The 20,359-nt window shown below is 36.9% G+C and overlaps 1 protein-coding gene across 4 annotated transcripts in view; it reads right to left on the bottom strand.

The window, feature by feature from the left end:
* Positions 1 to 245: 245 nt before the first annotated feature.
* Positions 246 to 20,359, bottom strand: part of LOC117394822 (protein NDRG1-like) — a 35,660-nt gene continuing 15,546 nt past the window's right edge. For 2 of the 4 annotated variants that reach the window (XM_059010445.1, XM_059010446.1), the window contains 13 exons: positions 10,998 to 11,103; positions 7,096 to 7,216; positions 6,520 to 6,582; positions 6,289 to 6,349; positions 5,883 to 5,969; positions 4,529 to 4,585; positions 3,735 to 3,838; positions 3,511 to 3,570; positions 3,283 to 3,334; positions 2,965 to 3,012; positions 2,160 to 2,195; positions 1,845 to 1,896; positions 246 to 1,401 (listed from right to left, as the gene is read on the bottom strand). In XM_059010445.1, the coding sequence (XP_058866428.1) occupies positions 1,139 to 1,401; positions 1,845 to 1,896; positions 2,160 to 2,195; positions 2,965 to 3,012; positions 3,283 to 3,334; positions 3,511 to 3,570; positions 3,735 to 3,838; positions 4,529 to 4,585; positions 5,883 to 5,969; positions 6,289 to 6,349; positions 6,520 to 6,582; positions 7,096 to 7,216; positions 10,998 to 11,103 (1,110 nt within the window). In that variant the 3' untranslated portion in view covers positions 246 to 1,138. Of the gene's footprint in view, positions 1,402 to 1,844; positions 1,897 to 2,159; positions 2,196 to 2,964; positions 3,013 to 3,282; positions 3,335 to 3,510; positions 3,571 to 3,734; positions 3,839 to 4,528; positions 4,586 to 5,882; positions 5,970 to 6,288; positions 6,350 to 6,519; positions 6,583 to 7,095; positions 7,217 to 10,997; positions 11,104 to 11,899; positions 12,191 to 18,129; positions 18,166 to 20,359 lie in introns of those variants that run through there. The other 2 variants (XM_033993427.3, XM_033993429.3) reach the window with 2 other exon arrangements.

The following is a 20,359-nucleotide window of genomic DNA, read 5'->3' as shown; positions in this document are numbered from 1 at the left end:
AGATTCATTACAGTGCAACCATGTCCTTCTATTGTCTGATCAGGGCCTGTTTGAAATGAGTCAGTTTGACCTCATTCAAGGAAGATGTTGGATGAGCATTTTTGAATACTGCATTAACAGAAACTTTAAAATCAGGACTAGTTTGGAAACAATATTAAAAAATGAGCTGAACCCTGAAAAATCACCAATTTTCATGAACGCGATTTAAAAATAAATAAAATAAACACACACACAACTGAAAGAAATAGTATTTGCAAAGTTGCACATTTTATTTAAATAAATACAAATGTTCGTCATTAGGAAAACCGATTCTCCCTCTACAATTTTGTATCTTTACAAGGTCCATTTTATTTTTTCTATAAAGCAAACAAATCAATAGTTACAATTTTATTAAAATATTAAGCTTTTTCAGTAAGCAAGTCAGCTCACCCTGTAGTATGTTGTTAATTATCAAATATTAAACATTGCTGTTTTATACCAGCATAGATTTATTAAAACAAACAAAAAAGCTTGAAAATGCAAATACTGGGATCAATGGCACTTTTTTGTTCCATTGGACAAACTTGCAAAGAACAATGTAATTTACAAAATAGCAGTACATTAATCATTTGCCAAGTGTTTATTTTTCATTTACAAGAAGAAAGCTTTAAAAATGCAATTTCAATGAAGGATGTTACAATGACAGCCATACCTCCACACCTACAGTAGTTTATCAGTGCTGGCACCAAAATAAACACTTTCAAGAACATTAAAAACCCAAAGCAAACTGAACTTTAAAGCTTATGAACTACAATGTAAAAAAAAAAAAAATCATTAAATTCAGGTTACCAAACATTGGAAACCGTGTAGTGTAGCTGAGGACATTTGCCATCATTTTGATCCAAGTGGCCCAAACCACTGCAAAACAAAGCCTACCTTCAAAAGCATTACCTATCTCAATTCCACCACGAAAGTAGTTTTAGATTGTCAGAAGCATACCCTACTGCTGAAAGAGTAGAAACTCTGCACATCTCTCACTTGATCTGTAATTAAAAACTAAAACGGGACAAAAACACAAAGAAATCCTTTGGTTTTCGTGATAAGCAGCGGTGGAACACAGGTAGCAGTGTTGTTTTTTTAAGCAGGATGTGGATGTGGTTTAACAGGACAGCTCCATGGCCTTGGGGACGGGCGGACCCGCAGTTGCATGGGAGGAGTTGGATTCGATGTCGGTGTCAGTGTGTGAGCGGCTGCGAGAGCCGTCCGAGGTGTGGGTGCGGTTCCTACTGCCCTCTCCAGTGTGAGAGCGGCTCCTTGTGCCTTCACCAGTATGGGCTCGGCTCCGGTTCCCCTCCATAGAGGTCACACTGGAGCCAGAAGCAGTGCGCGACCTGACAAGTCTGGTCATACTTGCAGAGGGCACTTTAAAAAATAAATAAATAAAATCACAACAATGAATCGGGGACAGAACAGGTGTAAAAAAGTTTCAAAGTCTTGGTTAGTACTCCTTTACGATCATGTTGCATCGGAGCCTTGTGGGTTATACCATTTCACCACCAGATGACAGCAGCACAAAAGTATGTAGTTCAAATACATACAAATTAGTTTATGGATTGTGGTTGCTTTTATATTCCTATTCAGATAAAGTACAAAGAAGCACTAAAGTAAGTGAACTTTTAACTACATTACTTTAAGAAAATAATACACCTTATTGTCACCCAGTCCATCAAGCATATAACAGATATTAGTTCTAGTCTCGTCTGGGTCGACCCGGGTGTCAAGTACACTTTCTTGAAATACACATACAGGTCGACTCTTTATTAACAATTGGATACACTTTCCTTAAGGAAGTTTCAAGTACTTACTGTAGCCCATGCCCTGTATGAAGTATTTAAAGGCCTCTGTAAGTTTTGCAGGCTGCAAAAGAGAAACAAGAATATCCTGTAAATTTGCAGCAACCATTTAATAAAAACACACCGACAATCTCAATCATGTGCATTTATACCAACATAGAAGTACAGTAGTACTGGTACAGTAAGAGTTGCAAGTAAAAAAACAACCTACAAACTCAGTATAATATTTTAAATACTTAATACAGATCACTGCATGTCCTCCAAGCTCAAATGAAGTGTATGCTGCTGCAGATTATTCCGTCGCAGGGTTTATGCCATCATACATACCTGATCAACCTGAGGTAGACCGCCACAATCTGCCATCTACAAATACATAAATAAAATACTTGACCGTATTCTGCCTTTCCTCTTTGGTAACACTGAATTACAGAAATGTATCAATTCATTGGTTTAATTTGTCCTGTTATGGTAAGGACAAGACTAAAGCAGAAAGGATGGGAATCAAATACAGTCCAATGGTCAAACCATGTGACATCCCTACCATATTCTTTTAGCATATTTCTATGGATTCGATACTTTGTACAATTTAAAAAAAAAAAAAAAAAAAAAAAAAAAAAGTTTTCTGAATATTTTTTTTATAATATACACTTAAATACCGGAGGCCTTAGACTAGTGGACTTTTACTAACCTGCAATGCTGTCAAAATTAATAGATTATAGCTGTGAATGTTGAGCAAGTATTTACTGATCAGTATCAGGCTGTGTGGTCCAGTGGTTAAAGAAAAGGGCTTGTAACCAGGAGGTCCCCGGTTCAAATCCCAGCTCAGCCACCGACTCAGTGTGTGACCCTGAGCAAGTTGCTTAACCTCTTTGTGCTCACTCTTTTGGGTGAGACGTAATTGTAAGTGACTCTGCAGCTGATGCATAGCTCACACACCCTATACTCTGTAAGTCGCCTTGGATAAAGGCGTCTGCTAAATAAACAAATAATAATAATAATAATTAAAAATCGGCATTACTGACTGCGACAATATACTGCTAACTAAGCGGATTCTGCCAGTGGCCTTCAATATTAGTCCCTACACACAGCGTAATGCCTCTAATTATTTGGGCAGTTAATTCTAATCACTTACCTTCAGAAGAGTAGTCTTTGTTGGGTCCAGTTTAGAGTTGCATTCCACCTAAAATAAAATAAAACAAATATTTTAATGCACTGTATCACAGACCATTATTTTAAAAATTATATATATATATATATATATATATATATATATATATATATATATATATATATTTCAATACAATGTCACTTCTGCCCCACTGCCGCAGCACAGTTAGTACAACCTAATATCTTTAAATGTAAAAGTCCCCCCCTTCTCATACCTTTCTAATAATAAATAAATAAAAACACCCCACACCACTATAGCATTTGTATGTATAAACATACGCACCACGGCATCAACAGCTGGTGAGCTATCTCCAGCAACCAGAAGCGTAGGACATCTAAAATACAACACAAAAGTTAGCTGAAGATCTCAAAATGCTAGGATCTCAAAATGCTCCTCTCACAGCCAAAAACGATTATTATTTATTTTTAATTTTTTTAAATATAGGATTTGTTAAAGATTTGATCAAGAGCTTAGATGAAATCCAAATTATATAAAATATGTTAAACTCACTTCAAGGTTTTCACATTTGATTGTCCAGGGATAGGTCGTTCGATTTCAAGATCTCTTCGGCTATAAAAGAGAAGCAAATAAATAAATAAGAACAGAACCTTTAATTAATCAGAAGCAATGTTTGATTCAGCCTTTAAAGTATGACCTTAATATATATTTCAAAACCAACCAGTGCAAAAAGAGCTTGCCTGAATATGACATACAAATATTTGACCAGCAGTTACCTGTTGTATGAGTTTACAAAGAGCTGAAGATTGCTTTGGTTGATCTCATTGGTGATAAGTTGTCGGTATGTTTGGATCAAGTTGTGGTTGTTCTGGATTTCTTCCTGCATGGGAAAGACAAAAGTAAGACCATCAGCCTAGGACAGAAATCAAACAAAATGTTGCATTCTGACCGTCAAATGTTTTGGAGTGAATTAAACGTTGAACATTTTACATACAGTCTAGCTTAAAACCCTGGTTATTAACCCTTCGGATGAGACATAAAACCAAGGTCCTATTGCAAGTGACTCTGCAGCAGCAGTTGTGATGCATAGTTCACCCCCTAGTCTCAAAGTCACTTTGGATAAAAGCATCTGCTAAATGACAGAAGAAGAAGAAGAAAAAGAAGAAGAAGAACAACAACTGGGTGGCACATCAGACCACCCATGTCTTAGAAGAATCCGTTGGCAGGGGTTTTTACAGTTGCATAACATTCACTCATTTTTATGAGTTAGCAAAGACATTTTTAAAATATGTTTTTTTGGTTTTGCCTGGACACAAGTGATTGGTTCATACATAGAATATACATTTATTGTATATTTATGTTTTGCTGTGAATTGGTGGTAAACACATACCCTGGCAACTTCAGAAGTGGAAACACTTAAAATATAAAAGTTTTCAAAATATAGTAATAAGCACAACCTAAAGAAAAAACTGCTTGCATTTCATGTAGCTGGTATAAATAAGACAGCTTAACAATGATATGGTATGTTTTAAAAAAAGAAAAAAAAAGACAAAAACACACATATATATACCTTTCCGAATAGATGAGTAATGATTGATTCTGGCAGAGCATGTGCCCATCCAGAAATCTGAAAATCAAGGTATAAAAATAAAGAAATAAAAAAAAGGTTTACATTTTGGTTAAATTCTGGAAATACATACCTCCAATTGTGACATTCTATTAAATTACATTTAACGAGAGACATTGTAAAATTACGCCATTACACCCAAAGCACATGTAAAACATCCACACAGATTGGTAATCCTTACATCCTTAAATGAGCAACTCTGCAATGGACATCCTAATATTGTTCAATGATGCCACAAGTCCAAGCATAAACCTACATAATCACTGTGGAAGACGTCCTAAAATCAGGGGTGTCAAACTCCAGCCGCAGGGTCTTCTGGTTTTCATTACAACTTAACCCTTTGCGGTCCATTTATTAAACGCGCGTCAGGCACGCCAGGAATAATTAATTTTCACACGCGCAGTTAATTTTATACGCGCTGTTTAAAAGTATTTTTTTTCAGTCAAACGGGTTTAAATGGCCCTGCATATCAACAAAGCACACACTAGGCATCTCCAGCCCCTCCCCAGCCTTTTGTTTGCTATAGCGTTCAGCTGTGTAAGAAATAAATAATAATAATAATAATAGTCGTACATACCGATCGATCATCTCCAGATCACTCGTTTTATCACCAAACTCCTCAATAATGCGATCAAAGTCATTATTTTATTACTATAACATCTGAAAAAAGCTCTGCAAATGTCCATGATAGTCTCAGTGCGCTGACGCACTTAGCCAGCTTGTTTATTATGGACGCCCATTATCTGATACCTGATACCATGTATGACTATTCATGAAATACGCCTTTTTTTTTTTTTTTTTTTTTTTTTCCAACTTGTCTCGGCTCCTGTCGCTACCACTCGGCAATTGAATGGTTTTCTCGGCTTTTTCCGGAGAAAAAACGACTAAACACCCGTTTATTGCGTTGCTATAATGATGTCGGACCCAGTCCGACAAAGGACCTGTGAGGAATAATTGCAATGTCGGACCCAGTCCGACAATGGACCGCAAAGGGTTAAGCTCTCAATTAACATAATTGATCTAATTATTTGTTGAATTTGACATATTTAATATTTTTCAAGGTCTTACAGTTGATGGTTTTAAAAATGCATTTGATTCAAGGTACACGACCTGTGAAACATTTTGAGGCCTGGAGAGAAGTGTTAAATGTGTCCAGTTAATCAAATAATTAGACCAATTAAGTAATTGAGAGCTTGGGTGGAATGAAAGCCAGAAGACACTGCGGCTCTCCAGGAACTGAGTTTGACACTCCTGTCCTAAATCATTGATAGATTAATATCTACTTTATTTTTAGTACCTTATTAGCTGCCCAGTCGATCAATCCTTCTGCACAGGGATTAATGTTAATGAGCAACATTCCTTCCACCAACTCAGGGTGATTTAGCTGCAATGAAGAAATGCAAATTAAATTAGCAACCAGCAGCAGCTTAAATTAAAACAATTGATAATTGGGTGGTAGACAATGTTAGGAATATTATATCCCTGTAAAAATAAGTTTCTTGGTCAACAGTCATTTTTACTCTCATCATAGATAATCAGGTAGGTGTAAAATGGCATTCAAGTCTACCAAAACTTGCCTGGATCTTGAGATGAATGTCCTTATGTATTAACATTAAAATACATTGAGACTAAAATATACATGGAAAGGAAAATTAAATGGAGAGTGTCATAAACACTAAAGTAAAAGATAATTAATCACTCACCGCAAATTTAGATAGGATGTAGGCACCAGCACCAATACCCATTCCAATAACACTTTTTAGACTGTTTGGCAATGAAAAAAAAAAAAGTTTAATACGTTTAGTTTATTTTCAAAAGCTTCATTCACTATGATGGCAAATATTAGGATAAAGAATTTAAACTTTATTTTATTTTAGCTTATCTTTCAAATGCAATGTATTTATTCTACATGAGGCTGTCACTCTTAAGCTTACCCCAAATTATTGAGAACCAGTGGAAGCACATCAGAAAGCTGGTCCATAGACGGATAATTATACCTGAAAAAAATGAATAAAATAAAAAAGGGTCAGGCATAAAGCACAAACTTAAAATTAAACTAAAACTTTACAAAAATCACTGATGTCAAAGGTTTTGTCCCCTTGCAAAAAGATTCATTAAATTTTAGTCCACTTGACAATAAATCAATACAGTAATAATAAATTAAGAATCAATAATAAATTCAAGTAAAAAATAGTTTGAAAAGGGTGTCAAATAGATGGCTCCATCAACATCAAATAAAAATAAAATAAAAATAGGTGAAATTCCAACAACTACTGACAACAAATCTTGACACGGTATCTACAGTAGAACTGTTGTGAACTCTGCGGCATGCAGACAGTCCATAACAGAGGAAGCTCAGTTATTCTTTTCAGTGTAAAACAGAAATGGGAAGACCAAAATAAATGTTCATTCAAGTTTATATTACTGAGAAGTCAGTGTTTAGTCATGTTCTATAGTTCATTAAAAATGAACTAGAACAACCCCTGCAGAAATGCAGATTCAACACTGACCCTATTGGAAAAGCAGGGGCTTCTTCCTGCTGCCCTGGAGCATCCACATGACACACTGCGAAGTGCTGGGTAATTTCATGCATGTCCTCGAAGCTGAAGAGGGAGTTGAAGCAAGACTTATCTGGAAGAGAAGGAGTTTTGCAGCTCTAAACAAGTTGTAAACCTGCTGGTCATCTTAATTCATATTTGCCTATTACCGCAAATAAAAACACAATTTAGCAAGAGAGCTGGTTTTGGTTTATTCATTCTGTTTTAAATGACAATTGACTGAATATAACAACTCGCTGGAATCTGTGGCATTTTAGTTGATGGGCTCATGTCCGAAACATCCTAAAAAGAAATCGATATATGGATAATACAAGTTTACATTAAATTAGGTTACAGTATTTGTAAACACAAATATGATACAATGACAGATGGCTGTAAAGGTTTATAGAGTTGGAAGATAATCCAGGATGTTAATCTTTCTGGTGAAAAAAAAAAAACACACACACACACACCCCTATACCACACAGGTGCCCTGAGGGACTATTTTTACAGTTAGAAGCCAGACATGTACAGGTCAGCACTCGAACCAGGGTAGGCGATTGTTTTATTTTATTTAAATCGCCTTGGCACTGAAAAAGCAAAGCAAAGCGTCAGACTAGCATGTCCCTTTTGTACTAGAAGTCATTAGATCCTTTTGCAAGGAAGGCCTTGGTTGCAAAGGTGTGCAGTTCTTTGATGGACCCAGATTCAGTTAAAATGTGTTTGCCCACTGATGATGGGAATGGGAATGTAGAGATGGGAGCCCAGCTAACAAGATTTAAGTTTTGCAGGTATCAGGCTTTTAAAGACTTTCTATATATAACAGAAATGAATTAGAACCTGGCAGGAAGAGATGGGAATGGAAAGCGTAGGACGTGTATTGGAAAATTCTTACGATAGTGTTTCATATTAATCAACTCTAAAATTGGCAAAAAGCAAAGGATGTCTTAAAACCTGCTTTGACTGGATTTTGTATGAACAGTGAAGGTGGTCAGACTTAGTTCAGTCACTGTAGCACCATAGCATTCTAATATATTAATGCTAGCCTGTATTTAGATATAAATAACTGGACCTTCTATTAAAATCTTGAAAGATTTATCAATGGAGTAAAATAATATTACAATTTCTAGGAGATACTGTTATACTGAAGTAACTTAATTAGAAATACATCTTATTATGCCATTTAAAGATAAACTGTTGAAAACATAGTAAAGATTTATTATAACAGAAGCATGGCACTGACAACATTGCAACCATATTGTTGACACGTTTACGATAATGTTCATTTCATTTAATCGATTTAAGAATTAGTTCAGTTTCTCCAACTAAACAAAAAATATTTAGACGTTACTATATAAATTAAACCAAAGAATATACTTGTTTAGTTTGTATAAAGATTTTACTGCAGTAAGAAACAAAGGTTTTTATTTACAGGGAAACTGTAAAGTGAAAATTAAATGTTTGTCTCAGAGACACAGTAGAATTCTGGAAGGGCATCAGACCTTCAAAAAATAAAGCTTAGTCTTTGGCACCTCAAAGCAGGATTCGGTGTTGGCTCTTAAAAGCAGGATTTGCCAACCTTGAATGATAACCAATGGAAGGTGTTTTAAGAAAGACAGGAGTATGTATCTCACTATATTATAATAAAATAATGAGAGCTGAGTTAGGATGCAAGCGTTTTTTGGTATTATCTGAAAAGATACCGGTCCAGGTGTCTCTTGAATCAGCCAAAAAATTACTTCATGCGGTGAATTTGGAAAAGTGCTTACAGTGGAGTTTCATATTAATTAAAACACTAACCTTGGCAAGTAAACAGGGTGTCTGAAAACTGCTTGTGTAGGTGAATTTTAGAAACAGAGCGAGAGGTCAAGCATAGTCTGAGAATGGAACAGTTAAATAAAGCTATTATATTTAACATGTTTATTATAGCTTACATTTAAATGAAACTAACTGAACTGACCACTGTATGCTTATTCAAAGGCAGTCTGTCAAAAACTTTGTTAACACACATTTGTATATGAAGTTAAACTGACTCATTGATAACACACTGAAAAGGTAATGTAATATGCAGCTAAGAGGGACATGTATTTTGGACTCAGCTTAATATAATCAAATAGAGCTGGTGTTACATATTAAAAACATCTCTCATATATACACACATTCACTTGTATTATATTATAGCACGTATTCTGCAAACTTTGGTCCACCTGACTTTTCGAATAAAGGAGCAGTTGGAAAGAGAGAGCGATGAAATCATGTTCCAATATTTTTGGCAAGAAGTTATATTCAATCAGTTTTGAAAAAAGAGTTGACCGGATCCTTCTAGAATGTATAATTAAGTTAAAGTTAAGAAATGTCAAGGCAGAGTGATGATTAGATTTACGGGACTTCTGATGTATTCAATGGAGGGAAAAACCTATAAAAACCAAGGTAAAACCCCAGTCAAGTATCACGCAACTTCCTAACTCCAAGCTGATGTGATCCATGCTCTGAAGATCTCTGAAAAACTGATTGCTGTTTGGTCGTATTCACAAGTCTCTGCCTTTTGAAGACAGTTCTTATTTTTCAATATATCCTACACTACACTTCCATATACTGGAAGGTAAGCATATATTTGAATTTAATATCTCTTTTATATTGATGCATTGCTATAAGGTATAGAAATTATGTTTTAGTTTTAAGAGATTGATAGATATTGAATGTTCTAGAATTTAGCGGTGGGCGTTTTTAGCTTTATGCATGCATAGCCTAAGGACTAAGCATATAATTAACCATATCTGTATTACTGTATTGAAGTACTAGTGCTGTTAAACCTGTAAAGCACTGGATCGCCCAGTCTGCTTTTTACTTGGGATTTATGGTGGTCTGCGCAACCAACCAATCCTATTTTTAACATAAGCATTTAATAAACCGAAGAGCACTACTACTGCTCTGATTCGTTAAAACTTGAAATTAAATGAGTCTGTGCGATTTTCTTGATTATTAAAAAGTCATCTGGCTAAGTTGCAAGCCCAGTGCACGAACAATCCACTACAGGAGTTTTAAACATCTTAATGTCCTCCTGAACGTCTCCCCTGAGTTTAAGAGTGTGCTCAGAGCATATACATAAATAAAGAGAGTATGTTGCAAAAAATTCTTGACAAAAGCTAGTTTTCCTTTCCAAAGCATTAAATCCAGAAGCAAATAGGTTCCAGAAAAGATCCTTGGCAGAGAGAGTTAACATACAAAACTGGACAACATGCCACTTTAATTACTTGATAAGAGAACTAAAAAAGTGCTTAGTGATTTAAATTAGGCCATAATATAAACTTCAGTGCACATTTTAGTTCACAGACAGTAAGAGTTTAAGATGTTGTCTGTGTGATAATAAAAGGGTTTTTCATGTATTTTCCTTAAGAAACTATAAAAATAGGTAGTAAAAAAATTTAAAAATCAAGTGATTTATAATAAAAAAAAAAAGGGTCGACTTGATTTAAAAAAATTAGCCAGCTCTGACATTCAACAAATGTAGACCACATAGACAGCCACTACACACAGTCTGAAGGGCTGCTGGTCATGGACACATTTAAAATGTATAGTTTGTAATATCTTTTTATTGCAAAGAAACACTATAATCCATGGATTATTAAGTGGTATTTATATACATAAATTGCTACAGAAATGTTAAATGCAAGTGCCCCTTTTAACCAAGATCAGAAACAGCAAGGGAGCCAAAACAGATTTGTAAACACTGAAATGTCAAGTCATTTATACAGAACACTGGTACAATAGGTATTTAGCTTTAATTTCTTATGCCACATACTTTAAATGTGTAATTTGGAAATACCACGACAGAAGTTACCCCATTGCAGAATTGTATTACTGTGGAGACTTACGATTCAGTCCAATGTCATGGTAGGTTAGGATGACGGGTCTATTTCCTTTGGGTAGTCCTTGCATGGTGACATGGATGACACCATGTGGGGTCTCTATATCATGTTCCTGTGGAATATAAAGATCAGTTAAAAAGTGCATCTTTGATTAAGTGCCTAAGTAGCATTTCCAGTGCCAGCATTAAAAGGCACAAAAGCAGCAAGGAGGCTGGCAGCTAGCTCATGTCTTCCCAGTACTGCACAATGCAGAATCCCAGAACATCTTCACAGAGCAGAGACAGAGATCCAAAAACATCCAGATCTCTTGAAGGACTGCAACATAAAATGTTTTCATCTGAGGCATCAGTCTTACTATTGAACACTGCCATGCCTTAGAGGCTATACTCTTTCTGGCTATGAACTAGTGCCACACCCTCAAGACCTAGTGCCAAGGAATGCCCCATTTTGTCTTGGCTTCAAAGCTGCCACATTAAGCAGAAGAAACCATAACACAGGTGCTACTGTAACTTGATAAATATTTAGCAAACTGAAAGCATACATTAAGTACAGTACACTGTCAAGAACACCAACTTTGCACATACTGTATGAATGGATATTTCAACTACAGAATGTAAAACAGTGTTCAGAAATGGAATATAAACAAATCAGGAAGATTACTGTACTGATTGGATTATAGGTTAGTAAATTAAACCCTTATGGTGGGTCTGCATGCCAAGACAAGCATTTTCTGTGTATTGTTAAATACCCATTGCACTTTACATTATCTGTGTGCTGCAGTCATTTATAACCAAATGAAAACAGAATTTAAAAATAAAATCACAATCACACTTAACTGTCTTCTTCAATATTCAATACAATTTTAGTCCCGTTAAAATATTGTAGATATTAAAAGGCCCTGTACTTACAGCAATTGCAATCTCTGCAAAAACCGAGTCTTCATCATCCAAAATCATTGTTGGTGTAGTGCAGTGAGGGATTGATTCAATCATTTAAGCCAGCTAAGGTATTTAGCTGGAACTCTGCTGAAATCTCTGTTTTATACACCTGCTGTCTGCTATTCTGCATAAGCTTGTGACTCCCATGGTTCCTTGCATAGACACCAAAACAAGCTAATCCTGGACGTAGAGATCTCTAAATTGGATCAGTCAAAAGCAGGTTTGTTTGATTAGCTAGGGAATCCCGGTTCTCTTTAGTTCAGAAACATCAAAAACAAAGTCAGACAAACGTCTATAGCTTTGAAGGTGCGACATTAAAAAAAGAATACCCGTTTGTTATTATTAGTTATTATAATGCAACCAGAAATGTTAAGCATGACATACACTTATTTTCATAGAGCAAAGCTCCCCAGTGACTGCAACCACTACTAATGAAGACACAAGCAGAATGTTTTTACACTTAAGATTTCCCTTGTATTGATTGAAATGTGTGTTTTTGAAGTTTGAACCACAATCATGGCGTTTAATAGCTCACCATGAACTATACGCACACATGGAAACTATATGTAACAAAAGTTTATGCAAAGTTTCATCAAATGTGTGGCCATAACTCACATAAACATGTTACTATGAACTATTAGTATGTGTTAAGGAATGCCCAATCCAAGTTATCACAATTGTTCTTAAGTTATAACAAAAGTGCGTTACAGTATGTTCCTTGTTTAGACTTATAAAAAGGAAGAGGCATATTTTACTGATAGTAAACACAGATAGTAAATTTCCTGCAACGTATTTAAATAAATCCATTTGTGAAACTACAGTATGCATGGTGCACTGAATTGTCAATAGTAAATGGAAATAAAATAAAACATATACATTATGCCACATGCGAGGACAAAACAAAAAACATATCTGATGCACCGTCTGCCTTAATACAAGTGATCAGCTTCACTAATCCCATTTAACTAGAGATGTTGTCTACGTGAGGTTAGTGTCTCTGGTCAAAGCACCGAGAACAGATGGTATTTCTCTTGTGCCAACATCATGGCTCTTGTCAATATTAAACACTGCACTGCACAAGCACGGTAATCTGTTGGATCAGCATAGGATTACCATCCATTTAAAAAATACTTACGTATTCTAAATGAACATCTTCTTTAACTGCAATGTAGCACATCCACATAGTAGTCAACAAACTGACTTAAAGCATTTCTTGGTGTGTTGCCAGTAACTAAGTGCCAGATATTGAAAAGAGGTGCAAGTTTTGCTAGGGCAGTTGCAGGGATTTATTTTCCCCTCAATTCTGCCTTGAGAAAGTTGTGCCTGCGAATTAATTTTAAAAGTAAGAGTTATTATAATAATTATTTTTAATATGTAGACTATATAGTGATGGGAGTAATTACGTCATTACTTTAATACTTTTCACATTGTTCCTTATTTTTTTTTTTTTTTAGTTATTTCCCTTTGACAGCTTGTGGTAAGGCGTCTGCCCTTTGTATATAAATGTGTGTGCGCGGATTATTATTGCTGCTGTTATTTTATATAAATGTGTATTGTTATTTGCAGGGCGGACAAAAAGCTGTCTGCCATTATTTGGTATTGTTTGTTTTAAGTACTCTCATGGGAATGCGTGACTGACCAGCTAGTGATTATTAAAATTAGCTGACAGTCACACATTTATATTTAAACACATGCAAAGCTATGGCTGAGGGGTTAATAGGATAACTGCTAGCTATTTTGTAAAGTATAAAACACCTGCCATTTTGCAGTGCAGGTTGGAGAGTGTCAGAAGTGGGACGATAGGTCTGTTGCATAAACTAAAGGAATCTACAATAAAAGGATACGGGTGCTGGGAGTTGTAACCAGCACGCGATACTGTTATGGAATTTGCTTGTTTGGCCATCGTGTCCTTTCATTTGTTTTGGGTGTTGTTATTTGAAAGTATTATTTGTGAATAAACACTGAACGCAGCAGCGGCTCAGTTTCACCATGTGATCCAGTGCCTTGGGGGCCTTCACTTCCTCGTCTGGCGCCACTACAACCAGCCATGTAAAATGCTTTTTTGGGTTTCCATTCGCTCAGTTTATTTTACTCGAGTAAACCGGGCTTTTCACCCAACGTCATGCAAATGAATGGGAAAGGTGGGGGTTGATATGTAAATTAGCTATGCACAAAGTACTCGTGCTGTTTTTGAAGATTACTAGTGACATTTTGTGAAAATGCGGTTTCCATGCGCAGAGAACTGGTACACAAGTGAATCTAAGCTGCTGTAATAAAGCAAAATACCCTGTGTCTGCTTGGTTAATAATGTGTTTTACTGCTCTTGACCAAATTGTTTTTCAAATGTCAGGTGGGTTGGCTTGTCGTTAGTATTAAATCCGGTTTCAACTAATTTATCTGACGACTATAATTAATTAAAAATGGAACTTGGAGGTATAAAATGAATCTGACCAAACACAGGTATTGCAGATATACCATGGCTGAAAACTGGCAGAGACGTTTATAGTATATATATATATATATATATATATATATATATATATATATATATATATATATATACACATACACACACACATCCCTTTCATTCAGGCAATACAGCATATAGGGGATCAGGTGATGCTGCGTATACTACCCTGGCTTAGAAACCCTACCCGTCTGGACGGCTGACAGCTGCTGAGGAAGCATTCAACATCACGCTTGGGCAAATACGGGTAGTGGGCACTTGAAAGGGAAGTGGCAGAAACTGATGAAACAGACTGAAGTGCATTAATTCGTTCCCAAAATTGCCACTACCTGCTGCCTGCACAAACACTTGTCAACAACAAAATTAGGTGTTCAGGAATCAGTGGCTACCTGCGAGACAGACGGGGAAGGTTACAGTCTCACGAGAAAAAAAAAGCAGTACTGCCTTTCATAACAAGCCCAAAACAAGCGCAACCCCTGTTAGAGTATGAGTGTTTATGCAAATTACAACCCGTGACTCTAAAAATGTATTATAAGCGGACTAGGCAACTGTGAAGGTTACCTCAGCCGCCAGTTTCAATTGGACAGCAGCGATTTGAGGAGGCTCGTGCCGTCAGAGATGCTCTCCTTTCTTTTAAAGTTGTGTTGGATTTACTGCTGTGTTAAATATTAATGATGCAAACAAATAAAAAACACAATCAATACGTTCATTTGCAATTTTATTTGGTCAGTTCTGAGAGGGCATCAACAACTTGGATGTTGTTGCGCTGTTTTGGACGATCGAGCTGGCTTATGACATCCAGTTCACAAACTATAATTATTAACGTGGGAATTAATTCAGTTAAGCAGCTCACTTGCTCTTCATGTAACGTTAGCTGAGTTTTTACAGCAAGGGTATTCTCAAACAGCTGCTTTAATACTATAACAAATGCATAACGCAGTTCATGGTAAGTGGTTTTATACAGAACTTTAAACCCACAAGATATATACAACATTACAGACAAGACGCAGCAAAAAAAATAAATAAAAAAATAAATAAAATAAAAAAATAATTTAAAAATTTAAAAAAAGGCTGCCCGCAATAGCATTAACACTAGAAGCCCCGCTGTGGTCATTTTGGCGGTTTTTGGTTTTAAAATGTAATTTTCTCCAGTCGTGTAACACATATGGGGCTGTGCGTTCGTGTACCCCTCTGTCCGTATATTAAATATATTCACACAAAGCATGAAACACAGGAGTGCAGAAATAAAGGAGATATATTACATTATACCTAAAAGCCCCGGGAGCAGTCACATTGACAGCCACACATAAAACAATTGTATTTTCATTATACAGAACGGTATTCTACTTTTATTTTTATTTACCAGTCTGCAATGTGTTTAGCTGTAATTCGATTAGTCTCTACTCTCTGCCTGAGTGAATGACTGACAGATTATTCTATTCTAGTCTATTGTTTTTCAATCAGCCTTTTCAAAGGCTGGCGCCTGCTTGCCAGCTGCGCTGCTTTGGTCAGTCAATTAGCATCGTGACTAGTGAAAATAAATACCAGAGACCGTGGAGTTTTACAACGCAGCAAAATATGAAATTGATGTTTGGATCAGATGGCACGAAGTATTCTGTGAAAGCTGGCTCCCGACGGTGGCCTATTCAGGTGTTTTACAATATATTGGACCTAGCAGCCATCAACTCCTGGGTACTTTACAAAGAATGCACGGAGAAGAATTTACCAAGGAGAGAATATATTTTACAGTTAGCACAGGAACTTCGCAAGAAGCATTTGGAACAGAGAGAAACTGCCAAGCGTGTACCCACAGCTGAAGCTGGCAAACCCTGCTGAGAGTCGCAAGAGACGCCAATGCAGGTTGGCAATGCAATAAAAATAACACTTCGAACAGCTGTGCCCTGTGCAGAAAGGTGGCGTGGAGAAGCGCATTATCTTACTCAAAGTAAAGGAATACCAATTTTGTCGAAAAACAAGAAAAAAAAGAAAGAAAATTAGACTTTATATAACTTCTTGTGCTGTGCGCTTCTGTAAAACGTGGTCACACCAAATATGGATTTGATTTAGATTTTTCTTCTGTTCACTCACTTTGCATTTAGTTAATTGATAAATATAATCTATTAACATGTCTATTTTTGAAAGCATTCTTACTTTACAGCATTTTTTCACACCTGCCTAAAACTTTTGCACAGTACAGTATATATATATGCTTCGGTTTTTCAATGTTTAGGTCACGTACTCAATAACCCCCCTCCACCAACAACTATTATATCCGACTGTTTCTCCTTTCGTTATACTACTTACAGTGTTTTGAATACAGCCGTCAGAAAGACTGCTGCGGGGCTTCTAGGTACGGGTATATCTCCGGTCCTTCTAGTGTTAAGGTGAACTACTCCACTGCTAACCATAAAAATCGCCCATCAGCCACTACTTTCTGCCGTCTTGGAATCCACTGTAACAACTGACCTGCTCCCTTGCAATATTTATAGTTAAGAATAAACACGCTCATTAACATTTACACGTGAAATGCAGGTTTCCATGCGAATCTGGGCGTGGCTTTCCCCGTGTGTTTCATCATTTACATGAGTATCAGTTACCCTATCCCTATCTTTAGCCGAATAATTCTCCCAAACGTGCACGTGCATCGCCATTTCACGTGTAAATTGACCCGCATGGAAACCCCATGATAGAGGGCACTCAGTTAGCAGGCATCTTTATATCTACAATAGGGCTGCACAAGATTTTGTTTTTGTACTACACAGCTTTCAGGAAAACATCATTGTATGACAAATATATTTTTTTTACCAAGACACAATGGCCCCATTTAGATTTTTGCTCAGTGGTGCAATATGCAGTTTGGGGTGTTATATGCATCATACACGAGGGGTCATACGTAAAAAACACTCTATCATATAAGATGTATCCCCTCATCACCACACGACCAGCATGACAGTAAACAGACACAATGAAGCGTTGTATACTGGTAAGTTAGTGATCATCAGATGTGTCAGCCGCACAGCGTGTGATTTTCACTAACTCTACTGTGCAGAATAAGTGAATTTTATTCTGTGTGTAAATATCTGGACTTTCTTCCTATGCATCGGGACGCGGGACATTTGCTAGGAAATCAGGACTGTCCCGACCATATAGGGACTGTTGGCATGTATGATTGCAGTATCCAAATATTCCTCTTTTAAAAATAAATAAATAAATCTCATTTTTGCATTTTTCAGCTCTACAGCCCAGTGTCTCAGCGGGGCCCACCAGATATAGGCAATCACTTTTTTTTTTTTTTTTGGAAAACCTGACGAAATTTACCAAAAAGGAGTGCACTACTGTACTGCTGAACTTAAGCTTATCACAAGTAATTATATAAATGTCAATGTTATAACTAGAAGACCCACCCATTGAGTGAGGTATGAAATAATATGTCTAAGCTACCTCACCTGGGATTGTTACAATATTTTAAAACTCAGTAAGCATGCCAAGATCTCAAAATGTAGTTTTCACACACATTCAGTCAAATCAACCCCTAAAAAAGTGGCACTGGTATCAGGGCAATTTGTCTCCTCGGGCAGGTGGTCAGCAAACCCAAGCATGATTCTCCACTAGAGCGCAGTATTGTACAGGCTCAGATTCTGTTAGGAGTGCATTATGGTATGTAGGCCTTTAGTGCTTGAGAAAGAACATATATTACTACCTACTCCAGCAAAAATAAACACAATGTACTTGCCTTGGTGACAAACTCTTGCATGGCTTCTCTTAGCCCCTGTGAAACAAAACAAAACAATTAACATAAAAGACAAAACCGTGTAACCTCCGAACCGTTGCAAACAACTCTCACTCTGCCTAGAGGGAGTTAGGGGCAGATGTTAGCGGATCACTGAAACACACACACACACACACACACACACACACACACACACTGCAGACTACCAGATTTTCAGATTTTACTTCCATTCTTTCAGAAGTTTTATGTACAGAAATGTCATTATGTAAAAGGCAAAATGGTAAAAAACATTCTCTGTGAATAACAGTTTGTCAAACTTTACATAAGACAACCAAAACAAATTTGCTCTAAAGCTAATTCAGTAAAGCTAGCAACAGATAAGGATTCCTCTTCCGCAGTGAAGTTGATATTCTACAGACATCTAATTTAGTACTGACTATTAAGAATACCATCAGGAAATGTACTATAATAGTCATTTTATTTAATCCAGGAAATTATTGTAAGGATATTACTGTATCCTGTGCAGTGTCTGCTAAATGAGGTCTGCAGTATCATAAGACTAAAGTGTTACTGTAACTGGGAGTTAGGTACCCTCTAAAAACAACACTATGAACCGAGGTGTAAATCTAGTCAGTATGGTGGTCTAACACAAAAGTTTAAGCAGTGGACTTAAACTGTTTAACTGGACCTACGACAATGTTCTCTAGTGTTGTAAAATGCAGTGTGTTAGAAATCACTGCCCCCTACACACACACACACACACTTTAAATACCTTAATTATGTACAAACGTCCTGTGCATCTGCACTAGTATTATACAAAGTTCAAAATATGGTCCCACAATTTAGTTAGATCAAGCAACATTGCATAATTAAGTCTGCGGTGTTCATCAACACAGACATTTGCAAATGTTTCTAGACAGTGGTTGGCCACTGGTTTACATAGCATAGGGGTAGCCAACGCATTCTGCAGACATTTGCGTAGTTGAACGCAGCCCTGAATAGCTCAAGGAGTTAACAATGCGTACGCAATGCTTATTTTTAGTTTCAGGTTAATGATTTCTCTTTGTTTCTATGGAATACTACCCTGAAAATGAAGGGTAGGTTAGTAAACTACTGTACTTTGCACAGCAGAGCTCCAATATAAAAATGTACTGTATTAGCTCTGAACAGGTAAAAACAGTAAACAAGCACAACAGTCGTCTCCGCTGGAAACACAATTTCAATATATTTCTATTTTAGGTTTTAAATTCCTTTGTTTGTGGTCATGTTTTTATTTTATGATTAGGGCCTTGTGTTTGTCTTTTGACCTGTGATTTAGTCCTACAGCCACGAGATGTCGATATAGCCTCCACACTAAGCCACGTAATGAGTCATCATTAAACAATCATCCTGTTACAGTAACCATTTGAATTGGTCACCCCATTACTACAAAAGTATGTATTAGCAGATTAATAAATAGAATGCTGTAGATGGCTACTGACATTTATTTAACCCTTACATCCCTGTGAATACAACATAACAGGATTTTAATTTGACTTTTTTCAATATTATTTCAGAGAACAAGTGTAACAGGGGAGATCTGGACTGACTATTTGGCACATCCGTATTACTGCAGGTAGAGGGCAGCAGTCTCGTGGGATCCGCCTATCGGTCATGGCGATGACACGGAGAGGTGAGGAAAGAGGGTGTGTGTGCTTTCCCTCTCTCTGAGTGGCTGAGGGGCGGGCCTTGGGAGACTGCTCGGCCCATAAGATCTGGTTTGGTTGGGCGCTCGGGTGGCCGTGTTTGGGGAATACCCAGTGACACTGACGAAAGACGTCAGTTTTAAAATAAAACGAGGCAAAACTGGCTGGGAAACAGCCGGCCTTAAAATAATTTAACGAGAAAAGAAATAACAGAAATCACCACGTACCCGAGGGGACGTGCTTAGTTGTACGGGGAACTCCGGCCATCCCAGTGTATAGAGGGTAATTGAGCGTAGGACGGAGGCCCGTTCTGACCGGCTTAGCGGCAGTGGGGGCACTGCGTAAGCAGAACTTTTTGTTTGTAGTTTTATTACTGTGTTTTATTTTCCCTTTTTCTTTCACCTTTGGTTTTCATTATTATTTACGAGCACTTGTTGTGCCTGTACCTGTATTGGTAAACACCGTGGTTCTGGTTACTGTTGTCAGTATCCAGTCCACGGACAACAGCGCCATCTACTGCATCAAATAAATCAGTGCGCCTGAGTGGC

The sequence above is a fragment of the Acipenser ruthenus genome, chromosome 3 (assembly GCF_902713425.1).
Source record: "Acipenser ruthenus chromosome 3, fAciRut3.2 maternal haplotype, whole genome shotgun sequence".
NCBI lineage: Eukaryota > Metazoa > Chordata > Actinopteri > Acipenseriformes > Acipenseridae > Acipenser > Acipenser ruthenus.
The sequence above is the reverse complement of the archived record's forward strand: the minus strand, read 5'-3'. Positions and strand labels throughout refer to the sequence as shown.